The sequence below is a fragment of the Periplaneta americana genome, chromosome 4 (assembly GCF_040183065.1).
Source record: "Periplaneta americana isolate PAMFEO1 chromosome 4, P.americana_PAMFEO1_priV1, whole genome shotgun sequence".
In the NCBI taxonomy this organism is placed as follows: Eukaryota; Metazoa; Arthropoda; class Insecta; order Blattodea; family Blattidae; genus Periplaneta; species Periplaneta americana.
This window is the reverse complement of record NC_091120.1, coordinates 110,150,857-110,165,517: the sequence shown is the minus strand read 5'-3', so window position 1 is coordinate 110,165,517 and position 14,661 is coordinate 110,150,857. Positions and strand designations below refer to the sequence as shown.

General features: G+C 36.8%; 1 protein-coding gene across 1 annotated transcript in view; it reads left to right on the top strand.

Annotated features, from left to right (window-relative positions):
• Positions 1–14,281, top strand: part of LOC138698860 (trypsin alpha-4-like) — a 41,531-nt gene extending 27,250 nt beyond the window's left edge. Inside the window, exons 4-6 of the mRNA XM_069825070.1 lie at positions 3,393–3,487; positions 12,519–12,654; positions 13,234–14,281. Of these exons, the coding sequence (XP_069681171.1) occupies positions 3,393–3,487; positions 12,519–12,654; positions 13,234–13,632 (630 nt within the window). The 3' untranslated portion in view covers positions 13,633–14,281. The remainder of the gene's footprint in view (positions 1–3,392; positions 3,488–12,518; positions 12,655–13,233) is intronic.
• Positions 14,282–14,661: the final 380 nt, after the last annotated feature.

Sequence of the window (14,661 nt, the reverse complement as noted above, 5' to 3'; positions counted from 1 at the left end):
CACTTCTTTCAGTCATGTGATTACGACCATCGAGGTGGGCGTCATTAGGAACCCGTCATTTTCCAGTGAGTGGTGACGTAATCTAGTCTTGAAGTACGCGTTAAATATGTTTTTATAATGCATCGCGTGGACAGAAAATCCATAACATTCTCTTTATCCTTTGGTTTTAAACGATACGACTGCCAAGCATTGTTCATGGTGGCGTTGAAGACGGAAGCAATGAGAGGCCAATATCATTTCTTGCTTGGAATATTATTCTGTAAGGTATATTTTGATCCATCCTGTCTACTCCGCCCATAAACAGATTATAGTTCACAATATAGGTAGACTGTGGAATTGTGACCTTTTTCTGGACTACATTCCAACGTCTTGCTTCTCCCATGGGTTCTGTGCCTGTGCTTGTGGATGTAACTGTCACGATACTATTATCGTAATAACGCACCAGAATGACTTCTGATATATCATCTGTCACTTGGCCATGTGAACCACGCGGAAGTTTTTTCATGGCCTCTATAATTTTCAGAATAGCCTTTTCTATGCGATTTCAGTTCTGAAAAATGGCAATGAAGTAAATAAATTATTCATATATAAGAAATAAGATTTTTCTTCTGACAAATCAGCAGGAAGATCCATCACAACAGACCCACCCATACAGAGTTCAAGAATTATCTTGCCAGTAGAAGCCCCTTTGTACGATTCAGATTGAATGAGGCAATCAAGACGTGTACACAAGTACCATGACTTATAGCCAGATCTTATGGGTTTACCTTGAATATGTTGTTTCCAACTGTCACGCCCAAAATATGGTATCACTGCTTCATCGACGCTGAGATTGGTTTCTCCTGGAAAGAACTGCAACCAGCGCTCATTATAAGCGACTACAGTGGCCTCAGCTTAGCAAATTTGTAATTTTTGTCTATTTTCCCACCATCACATATTTGGAAATATCGTAGAACTTCTTCAAAACGGTTATCTCAGTAGAGTTAATAAATATATCAGCATCCAGGATGTTACTATCTTCCTCCACAATAGCATTAATTTCGTCTACAGTGAGTCTGAAAGGAGACAAAAACACTTATGTACACCACAATAACCGATCGTACCCAGTACCCCATTTCTGGAGCGGTATAATATTATAACATGTAATAGAAAGAAACTGAAGTAGACTGAAATAATATGATGAATGCATATTCGACTTGCATTATTTGGCAAGAGTTTACTATAAATTTGAAGCACATTATCAATAACTGTACATAAGAAATTACTCATAATTTTGTAGATGCCATCTTCTCATAAAACCTCAATCTTTGTTTGTGATCTGTCTAGAACTGGAGGCTCAGCTTGTATAAACTGTTCATTGTCCTTCTTCACTAGTACCAACTTAACGTCTCGAAACAGTTAAGACAAAAGAAAAGTCTTCGTGAACAGTGGGAAACTAAAATATACAACGCCCCATTACTGGAGCAGTGGACATAAATGGGTTAAAACATGTTCATAATATGTGATGAATTCCAACAACAATCTCACGATTTCTTCAATATCGTTAATCTTCGAGAGTTGGTAAATTACACAAATAAAACATTTCTGAAGGCTTGCTGAGTCTTCTACAAATAACATTTGAGGCTTTCCGGCATACTCGCCAGGAGATGTGTATATTATTTTGGGGCTGAGATATGATCTAACATATGCAGTAACGCTGCCCTCTGTTTTTTTTAACGGTCATTTCTTAATAGCGTATAACTACCTAGGTGTAATGTCGCTGCGGAAAGTGTAGGCTTTAGCCAAAATTCAGAGATGAGAAGAGCATGCAAATTCTGAATCGAGAATATGGATTGAATTTCGTCCAAGTGTGAAACCATACTCTGAGCGTTAATATGGGCTACCTGAGTGAAGGAGTGAAGAGTTCTTGGAAAATATTGTTGGTAAAATGTTGAATGCTTCAGGGTGAGAGAGAGGGTTCTGGTCAGCAGGTATAGGGGAATGGAGTTAATGAAGGTCATTGTACCGGATTATTACTGTCAAGAATCAGGGTTTCCAACTTATGAAAAAAAATGTTATATATAAAATATGAAGTTGCTCAAGTAAAGATTTCCTTTTAATTAATAACGGAGCTAGAATTAAGCTGAAATAAATAAAGATGAATAGGCAATACTGGAGGCCGAGACGTAGATGGGAGGATAATATTAAAATGGATTTCAGGGAGGTGGGGTGTGATGATAGAGACTGGATTAATCTTGCACAGGATGGGGACCGATGGCGGCCTTATGTGAGGGCGGCAATGAACCTTCGGGTTCCTTAAAAGCCATTTGTATGTAAGTAAGTAAGGCAATACTGGAGGTATGAATAAGTAATTTAGACTTACAGAATGAATATCATATAACTTACAAGGAGCAAAACTTAGTAAAAGCAGACAAAAAAAAAAGGAAAGAAGTTTTAGACTAATTGTAATTATACTTTGCTTACGTAATTAGTAAATGAGCACAGCACACGCATATACACACTCTGGTGCCTTGGAATATCATCTTAACGTGTCACTCTTATTTTTTCTTAATCAATCTTCCACAATAATGACTTCGTTTATAGTGCACACATTTCCAAATTCATATTTCGCGATGTAATCTATCGACAGTTTACGTCGTATTTTAGTGAGATCCTCGCAAACGGTCACACCAGTTTGTTTCAAGAATTTCTTGTTTCGAAAAATCTCACTACGCTTCCGGTAACTTATAAACTTAACAATTACAGGTAGCGGTTTGTCCTTCCTCCTAACGCTCACACGATGACTCCTGTCGATGTCAGCCAACTCCAACTCTACACCGATTTTCTCAGCTACCTCGATGGCAATTTTATCGGTATGTTCAGCTGCTTTTTCCTTCACACCGGAGATACGAAGGCATTGCCGGCGTTAATATTGATGCAGTTCGTCGGTATTTTTCGACAGTTGAGACTCCAATTTCCCAATCCTCTAGTGACTCTTTCAATTTGATAATAACAGCTTTGTTGCTCTCTATAATAGATTGCAGCTCAGCTACTATAGAGTCTTTGATTAGGAAATCAAGACTTGCATCGTCGCATCTTCTTGCCACACGTCCATCGGTCCATCGCTACAAGACGAGCAACCTCTTCATTGTTTCTTTATTCCCTCGTTTTTTTTTTTTTTTTTTTTGGTGGCATCATGCGAAGTTTAACTTCAACTTTTATACAAAGGATAATGTAGAATCTGATGTGGAACAAAAGTATTTTAAGTTTTCTTGCTGCAACTGTGTTATGATTGTTTTTATGTTATGCAATAAATTAATCTCACCTGAGATATTAGCAAGGGTTTATAATTTTAACAATAATGACAATGTGAGACTTGTCATTATATTAATAACTTGATGCACCACTTTCAGGCAGCACTAATACTCGCTAACCTAGACCGGCCGTATTGTAGTGGGTCAATTCTCAACAACTTGTGGGTAGTAACAGCAGCTCACTGCATGAACATGTAAGTAGAATTTCTGTTCGGACTTCTACTCAAAGACTAATAACCTCAATGTAATTGTCATATGTATTTACTTTTGCAATAAGAGAGAACCAATTTAGATAAAATTTTGACAGCTTCAATAGGATTTAATTATACTTTGAAAATAAGAGAATTTAACCCTTCTTCTACAGTAGGCCTACTACAATTTTAGAAATAAAATTCCTTTTAAATCCTTATTATTAATATAATGTGATCATAAATATAATAAATTCTAATTTATTATATGAAGTAAATTCAAGGATGTCACGTAATACCCAGAAAACTGTAACTCCAAACTTTAAAGTGTAGGCCTACTATATTGTGAACTGTCAGAATGCGTGCCTTGGGAAACTACCGGAAGGATAGAGAGTAAAGGATCACTAGTAGCAAGGTTTCTGGTTACCTCATAACAACAGGTAAATAACCATTCAATTAACAATTTTAATAGACTTCAAAACAACAAGAGAGCATGATATATTAAAAATTTAAACTACATAATAATAAAGAATTTAGTACCTAGTGAAATATAACCTGAACCTAGACTGCAACAAAACGTTAGCAGTACATCAAGTAACCAAGCATGTATAATGTAGCGCTGAAGGCTAAATACAGTTAAAGAGAGAAATAGCTAAACCGAAAATACTGTACTGGTGGCGTACTAAATTAAAATACGTGGAGTAGATCTGAAATAGAGTTACTTGGCGAATATAGCAGCACAGGCAGAGAACAGTCTGCACAGGATTGCGGGAGAGGACAGAAAACTACGTCAGGTTTATACTAAACGACATTTCATACAAGTTGAGGTGATGCGAAGGCATTTCTTTCTCCTTCTACTTGCCCTGAGTACGTCAGTAACAGACCGCTAGCTGTTACCTCTTATACCTGCACACCCCAAGTTGAACACACAAGAAAATAAAATATTAAATAAAGTACATAAGTGGATATAAAATACAGTGACACAGATGTTTGACAATTACATCTGTCAGTATATATTAGTGTCGTTCTTATAATATTTTCAACTAATAATTAATTAAATTAAGGAATGTTAGTTTCTTGTTATGAAGTCTGAGGGGAATGATACAGTGTAGATTGTCCCGTTGTGTATGCTTAGAGTAGCAACTAGCAGTGGAGAAAACATTTATCGTCTGCTGTCAGTAGCTTTTTAATATCCCAGTTGATATAAATAACAATAAAATGAAATACAAACGCTTAGTATAGATTTTTGAAACATAGATTACCGCTAAACATTTTCAATAATAAGAATTTTCACTATGTTCAAAGTCAATTAGTCGAACTTTAGTAAGATAGACAGTAGCATCTTCCCCTTCACGGATGGTAAAGGGTGTGAGTAGAGGGGAAAGCCTATCAACCAAACTGAAATGAGGATTAGGGTGGCGTGGTATAATAATACCAATATAACTCTACAGTGTATCCAAAAACAGGCCATACACTGGTTCCAGTATAATACTGTTCACACAACCTGATTAAGTACTTTTAACATCATCCTTGTAGGAACGCCACTACCAGGTCCTCAAGGAATGAGTAAGTAGGCGGCACAGGGCTTCTAGAACACACGTCCGTGTTTCGCTGTAACCACGGGACCAACAACTTCCTCGTGATGAATCCGTGGAAGCACGGGTAATGTCCCTCGCGCCAAACAGTTATCCAAATTGATTATTGGAAAACCCAGCGTGTAATTGATATTTTGTTATTGAAGTGTTCTATCAGTGAAGAATTATGTTGTGTCAGTAAAGTGTGTTGTGTCAGTGAAGTGTGTTGAGTAAGTGAAACGTGTTCCTGTCAGTGAAGCTTTATAGTTTATAGTGGCAGTGCAAAGTATTTGAACAGTGAAATGTTTTTGAAGTGTTAGTGAAATCAGTATAGAATCAGTGAAATGTGTCGTAGTTCCAGTACAATGAGTGAGTGACAGGGAAATGAGTGTAGTGTTGAAAGGTACTTGTGCAGATATGAACATATCATACTCGTGGGTTTTAGTTCCAACATAGGTTTAAGGTACAAATTAGATTTACTTTAAATGTTATTTTAACTGATCGTGCTTCATTTAATTTAGGATGTTCCCTGTTATTATTATTATTATTATTATTATTATTATTATTGTTATTATTGTTAGTATTAATTATTAGTATTATTATAAATTGTATTTTTTATTAATTGTGTTTATTATTGTCTTTATTTGAGTGTAATTAGTTGCCACTGCCACCGGGTATATACCCATTGCAGTGTGAATAAATACAGACACCGTCGGCCGGAAACGTCCAAATTTCCAAGTATAACTGCGACTTGGTTCTAGACGACGAATGTACCACAACCGGAACGGCTGTGCGCTCAATCCCATACTGTCCTCATAGCAGCTCGAGCTGATGCTCGACGTAACTGGAGCGGCTTCTGGTTCCACCACAGTTTAGTATAATATACAGTTACGAAGCTTGGGATGATTTTTTGCATTTCTCGCGATATTGCTAGCCGCTTGGAGCGCTGTGAGTAGTAGGAACAATAGACTGTGTCACTGCCATAGTAATCTAATACAGACCGTAACGCAGACCATGTGACTCGCTTAACCCGATCACGAAGGGCGGCGTTCCAACCATATAAATTAGTTGGAATGCATAAAGAGTAACATATATTTCTCTAAAATGTAGTGTAATTGCACTAATAAAATTTAAAAAATGGTTATGATACACTTCAGACATAATTATTAACATGCGAGTTAAGGTGTAATATTATTTTTGGTGTGAAAATTACGTTTTTTGTATGTGTAATACCTGCCTTTCTTTCGATTAAATATCGCGAAATTCTTGTACATTCATTTATACACGATTCAATCATTTTCAGTTGCACCTCACGGATATTTAGATATGTTTATATTATAGGTTATGTTTACTGTACGAGTTGCCCCTTTCTGTCTAATTTTAGTGGTCTCCATTACCCTACCATTACATATAGGCCTATGTTATTCCATATGGAAATTATATGCTATGTTTACTATATTTAACTTATATTCCTATATTCGCAATTTACTTACTTACAAATGGCTTTTAAGGAACCCGGAGGTTCATTGCCGCCCTCACATAAGCCCACCATCGGTCCCTATCTTGTGCAAGATTAATCCACTGTCTATCATCATATCCCATCTCCCTCAAATCCATTATAATATTATCCTCCCATCTACGTCTCGGCCTCCCCAAAGGTCTTTTTCCCTCCGGCCTTCCAAGAAACACTCTATATGCATTTCTGGATTCGCCCATATTTGCTACATGCCCTGCCCATATCAAACGTCTGGATTTAATGTTCCTAATTATGTAAGGTGAAGAATACAATGCGTGAAATTCTGCATTTCTCCATTCTCCTGTAACTTCATCCCTCTTAGTCCCAAATATTTTCCTAAGAACCTTATTCTCAAATACCCTTAACCTATGTTCCTCTCTCAAAGTAAGAATCAACGTTTCATAACCATACAAAACAACCGGTAATATAACTGTTTTATAAATTCTAAATTTCAGATTTTTTGACAGCAGACTAGATGACAAAAGCTCCTCAACCGAATAATAACACGCATTTCCCATATTTATTCTGCGTTTAATTTCCTCCTGAGTACCATTTATATTTCTTACTGTTGCTCCAAGAAATTTGAATATTTCCACCTCTTCGAAAGATAAACCTCCAATTTTTATATTTCCATTTCGTACAATGTCCTGGTCACGAGACATAATCATATACTTAGTCTTTTCGGGTTTTACTTCCAAACCTATCCCTTTACTTGCTTCAAGTACAATTTCCATGTTTTCCCTAATCGCTTGTGGATTTTTTCCTAACATATTCACGTCATCCGCATAGACAAGAAGCTGATGTAACCCTTTCAATTCCAAATCCTGTCTGTTATCCTGAACTTTCCTAATGACATATTCTAGAGCGAAGTTAAAAAGTAAAGGTGATAGTGCAATTATAGATTATAATTAAACATAATATTATGTATGATATTCCGCACATTCAATTTGCCTGCATTTTAATTCTACAATCGAGTACGTACTGACACATCACAAACTGAATTATTGTATTTATCTACTTCCTAATAGACGAAGTAACATAATCGTACGTATACTAATTTCATAGGAATGGTATGGTAAATTTTCTGTCTACAATCAAGGACGGCAGATGTGCTAATTTAAAAACATTATATTAATTCTTTTTTATTAAACCTCAAAATAGCTTCCATTATAAACTTAAAATGTTGATGCAAATAGATTGTTAACATGTAAAATTCTCTTCACATTAAAATAACACAGTTTTGTAATTATTTCTGCAACAGATTATGGAATATGAAGTAAACGGAGCTTATGGACACATTACTCTGAATGAAACTTAGCAATGATACGCAATAACGTTATTATATAATATTTCATTTAGCTCCATACACTGAAATAGAAAACCCGAACATACGTTATCGTCTGCTCAGGAAAGGATCTGTGCTGAGGCGATAGTAGCGATCCTGATGGTCAGCAACTATCTGTGTATGCATATTTATTATGTATTGAGCTTCGCAACTGTATATACTAAACTGTGGTTCCACCTTCACGGTCCAACGTGTCCTCGGCGACTGACTCATCGACTCCGGTCTACAACGGGCCGGGTATGAAAAACGGTTGGCCTTTCAAACGAACCAATCACATAGTAACTCTCGGTCCAAAATACAAAAAAAATATCAACTCATAAAATACGAGGGAAGACAACGAACTCTAGAGGAAGAAACAGGACATAGTAATATAACTCGCCACAAAAGGTAAGGACTAACATAATAAACACCACCTAAGGCTAAGCTAGTAACTAAAACAAAGAGGTGCCTAGAAGAACTAACATAATAAACGCCATCTAGGACTAACAATGGCAATTTATACATATGGCATATTATTAAGAACTTCGATACGGAAAAAGCGTGGTGAACATCACTGGTGAACTTACCGAGTTGTTGTCGTTTAGTCAACTGTCCAAAGACAGGTCTGAACCTCACAAGTGATAACAAGGCACCACTTCTGAGGCAACTAGACCAGGAGATAATGGGGTAGAGAGGCCAATTCCTTTCCACCTACATTGAATACATCGTCCACTAGTTACATATTACCCTAGTCAGATTTCAGACTTACTGAGTTATATTATGAGAGAAGTAGAGTATAACTGTAAAAGTCTAGGCGTTTTTCTACAAACTGAAATACGGCAATTTTAAAAAAGATCCCAAGATTAATAATAGAGGAGCAAAATTTCAAATCCTCTTATGTCCATTTTTCGGAAATGTTACAAATATATACTTGTAATAAAAGAAGATTTTTCTATGCTGAAATGTTGTATGAATCTAAAGCAAGAATAATAAACTTCAATATTTCACCATGGAAAATATTTTGTTAAATACAGAGATGTAAGTTTTTAGCATCTGAAATGTAGGCCTATAAAGTAGTAGGAGTAATTGCCCTTGCCATATTCATCCCAATTCTATTCATTATACCCCATACATACATGTATGCTGTACATACATAACATACGTACCATATATATAGGGTGTTTAAAAAATACGGGGCATAATTTCAGGTATGTCTTTCCCACATGTAGAGAAACAAAATAGTTCATTACAACATTTGTCCGGAAATGCTTCATTTCCGAGTTATGGCCTTCACAACATTGAAATTCACCGGAACGTTTTTCTTTCCGCAGGTCGTTGTCATTACAGAAGATGTTCAAAATGTCCACCTCCTGCTTGAATACAGACCTCACATCGATGTCTCATTGACCTGCGAACACGATCCCAAACTCCAGGAGTATTGCGTATGTCCTCAGAACATGCCACAATTCGATTCCGAAGGGATTCCAAATCAGGCACCGGAGACGAATAAACCAATGATTTTAAATGGCCCCACAAGTAGAAATCGAGAGGGTTCAGATCAGGTGAGCGTGGAGGCCAAGCAATTGGGCCACCTCTACCTATCCATCGATCAGGAAACCTTCGATCCAAGTACCGGCGAGCCATACGACTGAAGTGTGCAGGAGTGCCATCATGCAAGAAGTGAATGTGTTGACGATTGATCAGTGGATTGTCTTCCAAAACATGAGGTATGGTGTTTTCCAGGAAGTATGTGTACGCCTGCCCCGTAAGTCTGTTTACAAGTACATGGGGTCCAACTAATCGATCACCAATGATACCGGCCCACATGTTGAGGGAGAACCGCACCTGGTGATGAGATGGAACAGTTGCACGTGGGTTTTCATACGCCCATACATGCTGATTGTGGAATTTGTTATGCCATCTCGTGTGAACTGTGCTTCATCTGTAAATAATACTAAGGCAGGAAAGTTCGGATTTACACCACACTGCTGCAAGAACCTCTGACAGAACCTAACTCATGCAGGGTAGTCTGCTGGTGACTGGGCCTTTACACGTTGCAAATGATAAGGATACAATTGATAGCCTACTCTTTCAACAGTCTCCAGACAGTCGTATGAGGAACATTGACTTGCAACGCTACCCTCCAGAATCTCCTCCTGTACTTCTGGAGTTGTAGATCTTGGTCGTCCCCTTCCCAAACCAGGAGAGTTAAATTTTCCATACTCGCACAGACAGTAATGGAGACGTACAAATGTCTTCCGCTCTGGACATTGTCGCTGGGGGTACCTCTCCTGGTACAAACGACGAGCCAGCGCAGCATTTCCGTCCGCCTTACCGTACATGAAGTGTATCTCTGCCAGCTCTTTTTTTTTTAATACATGTCGCACAGTCTAATGCCTACACAGCACTGAATGTAACCTTCGCCTCGGAATGAACTGTCAGAGTGCCCTCTTAATTTCTCCTTTGACGGCAACGACCTGCGGAAAGAAAAACGTTCCGGTGAATTTCAATGTTGTGAAGGCCATAACTCGGAAATAAAGCATTTCCGGACACATGTTGTAATGAACTATTTTGATTGTCTACATGTGGAAAATACATACTTAAAATTATGCGTTCAGAAACGTTGTTTTTAATTTCCTTGCAAATAAACAAAGACCAAATTAACTTAACATAGTGAAAGTGACTGATGCTATATAGTTTCAAACATATTGGTTACAGTATGAGTGCCAAAGGACATTTCCTTCATTCCCATCTAAATTATTTTTCTGATAATTTAGGAGATTTCGGTCAGGGCTAGGTGAAAGATTTCACCAAGATTAAAAAATAAAATGGAAATGAGGTATCAAGGTAAGTGGAGTGGTAACATTGTAGTTCATTGCTGAATGTTGGAAAGGGACTGCTCTGAAAAAACATTCGAGGTTGTCGAAAAGGAGGAAATGATCTAAGCTTATGAATGCGTATCAGGCCTGTTCGCGTACTGTACTTGCCCCCGAAAATTTACATCCACTGCACTTTATTCACAACCTTTTCACATATAGCACTTCATCTATTGTACTTTGCCTACTACATTTCCTCTACTGTTCTTTGCGTACTGTTGTTAACTACTATAATTTACAATAAAATTAGATAGCGGAAAGTGGTTTTAAAATATTTATTTATGATATGCATCCATAGGCTGAAATTATGTCCAAAGTCTTGTAGGTAGTATAATATTCTGTTATTTTCTTTGTACTCTGCATAATTTTGAGCCAGGCGCTGCAGCCTTCTGTTGACAGCAAGATATCTCTTGTAAGGCTTTTCTTTCACGTTTCATAAAGAAGGAACCTTAACCTAGTAATGTACATGTGTACCCTGAGGCAGTTCTAACAAATCCTGCAATGATATCGGGTTAGGTAGTAAATTTGCTAGTCTCCTTTTGTTCATGGTTCGTTTTAGTGATGACCTTACTGGCAGATAAGGTTTAATTACACCTTGACACACATTTTATAGTTATTGACTTATTGTTCTAGAAGGAAATTCTTCAGGATTTCCCAGTGCAAGTATATTCATTATTGAAACAATTTTTCTAGAAGACATTAATTCCTGATTTGTTGCATCCATGACTTCACTCAGTAGGTTTTAGAATCCTGGAGGGAACCACTTCAGACACAGCTCTACCTCGACAGTTTTTACTTTCAATGCAGTGCTAGTACATTCGGCCAATTGCGAGGTTTTTCTTCTGTTTGTGGCATAAGTATCCTTGATAAGACAGAAGTTTACCACTTTTGGATTACAGTATAATTTCCCGTTCCATTAGTGCCCACAATGACTGCGATGATGGTAGAAGCGTCAAACACGATTCCTTCTTACTTTCTTGAAGTGATGATAGTAAGGTTGGTATCGATCTGTTACTTGGTAACATACCGTACATTCTTTAACACAAACAGTTTTGGCACATATTTGGAGAAATGATATAAATAGAGTACGGATAGAGTATAGAAGGCAAATTGTCATAGGAAAACTAAAGGATGAAGAGAGAAGTATTTAAAATGTAGAAGTAGGTAAGCTGTATGAGGAAAAATGTAGTAGACAAACAGAAGTAGGTAAAAAGATCTGAAAGCTATGAATATTATTGTTAATGTTTAATAATAAATTGTAGCCAAATTTTTTCTAACGTAAGACTTAAAAATAATATTGTCATGACGTTTCACAAGACTACATCTTCATTTCTATGCAGTAAATAATTTATTAACATTTATTCACATTTTTATGATTTGTGTGAAAACCTGACGTGTTGGAAGAAATTGGCAATTATTTTCAAATTCAACACAAATATCTGAAAATAATCTATATCAAATGAAAAAAAAAACAGAAAGAAAGTTTCAAAACGAAGACCAGTGTAATCCTGTAGCTTATGTGCATTTGTAGGTCACCTTGTTTAAATGTGATGTATGGAAATGAACGACATGGCACATGAAAAGCACAGAATCGCCAAAGTGAAAGTCTTGGCATGAATATTACGCAAAGATTAACTGACGATTATGGAGAAAAGTAATAAAAAATACACGTCATTAAAGATATTGTATTTTCGTCAGTTACTCTGCAGTACACTTTCTAAAACAAATTCTTTACTTGTTATTGCAGAGCTACCATCACAGACCAAATGATTGTTCGTGCGGGCACCAACTATTGGAATAGAGGAGGATCTACACGAAGAATCTCAAAAATAATTATTCACCCAAGATTTCAGACATACGATTATGACATCGCTCTGATAAAGGTGTGAGTAAAATAGATAGGAACGGTAGTCATCATCATCATCATTATTTACCTTTATTAATTTGGTCTTTCTTTTATTCTGACCTCAAATCTTGCATTTAAAAAAAAACTCTGCTCAAATACAAGTATTTAATCTCCCAGATGATGTTATCTAATGCTGTAAAAACTACGGAGTAACATAATACAAATCAATTTATGGCAGTGAACACTTAATGAAGAACAATGGATTGAACGTAAATCTAATCCTTCTTGCCAATAATCGATTGCGATTCGCTAGAATTTTGGTTAGGTACGATCACGCTTAAGTGACAGGGGAAACTATCACTATATAGATATTATATATTAATTGATTAAATCCACTTTCGAGAGGATAGGGGAGAAATTAGACGTAGACAACTAAATGTAGTCTCTTCAATTCTGAATTTTAGTTAGGTTCCTTTTGTGAGACTTTCTTATGATATATTAGTCAGTATTTAGCAAAACTGTATCATAGGTAATTCGTTCTATAAAATCAGTGTGAATGACAAATGCATGTCGTAACTATATGATGTGTTGAAATACTATTTACTATATGTTTCAGGTAGCACAACCTTGGCAATTTACTGAATCGATTAAACCTATTGCCATGACATCAACTCCTCCAAGTGTTGGAACTTGTGTCATTGTAAGCGGTTGGGGACACCTCACACAAGGTGGTGTTTCCCCTATGCATTTGCACCATGTAGATGTCATCATCTTAGACTTCAATGTATGTGCTCATGCTTATAGAGGTCTTACTCCCCGAATGATCTGCGCTGGAACGCCCTATGGAGGGAAAGACGCATGCCAGGCGGATTCGGGTGGTCCTCTTGTTGTCGGAGATAAGCTCGTCGGAATTGTTTCCTGGGGCTACGGATGTGCACAAAAACATTATCCTGGAGTCTACGCTAACGTTTATGTCCTAAGAAATTGGGTCATGTCACAAATAAATATGAAGTAATTTGAAAATTTAATGAGCACGAAAAATATGATTAATCCGTATCCGTATGAGAGGGACTAATTGACAAATTTTAAATTATTCATATTATGTTGGTATATTTCTAATTGCACCTTATCATAAATTAACAAGAAACCAACGTTCGGATCTAAGATTCGTTTCCATATTTTGAGAACGAAAAAAAGGGACAATGACGACTGATTTGGTGTGTTCCCATATAAATAACATTCTCAATGGGATTGTTATTTACGATAAATGCAATACCTTTATACACTTTATAGTCTAGAATATTTCCTGAAATGTTGTTGGATGATAACCAAAAAATCCACTTCAAACTTAGCTTGGCACACTATTCGTCCTAATTGAAAAAGGGCCGACGACTTTCTCCAATCTCACTTCTTACTGGTTCCCAAACAACTCTCTTTCTGACATTTTTAATCTATGTTTTCGTAGTCCTTGAATCTTTAGGAGTGATCCCAAAGAATCGCCTAAGGTATATTGACATCCATCCCGAAAAAGTTCTTGGTATCTCGTGAAACACACCTGCAGGTGGAAGAGAAATGTGCACAGGGAAGCTTCCCTCCCTGGTTACGCTTCTACGCTCACTTAGTCCCATCACAAGGTTCTTACTGCAAGCTACGGCGCACGAAAGCACGAGATAACGAATGGGCTATAGCAGATCGGATTCCTTACATTTGGAGCTACAGGCTACATAACTTGAAAATATTCATTGTTTCTATGTTTATGACAGACTGTAAAAGCTAAAAATGTTCAACGTATTTAACATAGTGCAGTTATTTTAATATTATATTCAACAACAAAGAGGGTGTAATTAAAATCTATGTCAAAACTTTAGTGGCATATTCTTCTCATTTAGAGAATGAAAAATGTGTTATTTCCTTGTTAAAACTCTTTTTCTGCAACTCTGCTTACATTTTATGTTATAGACATTATGAAATGAAAATAGAGCACAGGATGTCTCAAAATGGCGTTCGTTAGCACTGATATATGCAACACCTCTCCGTACATTGT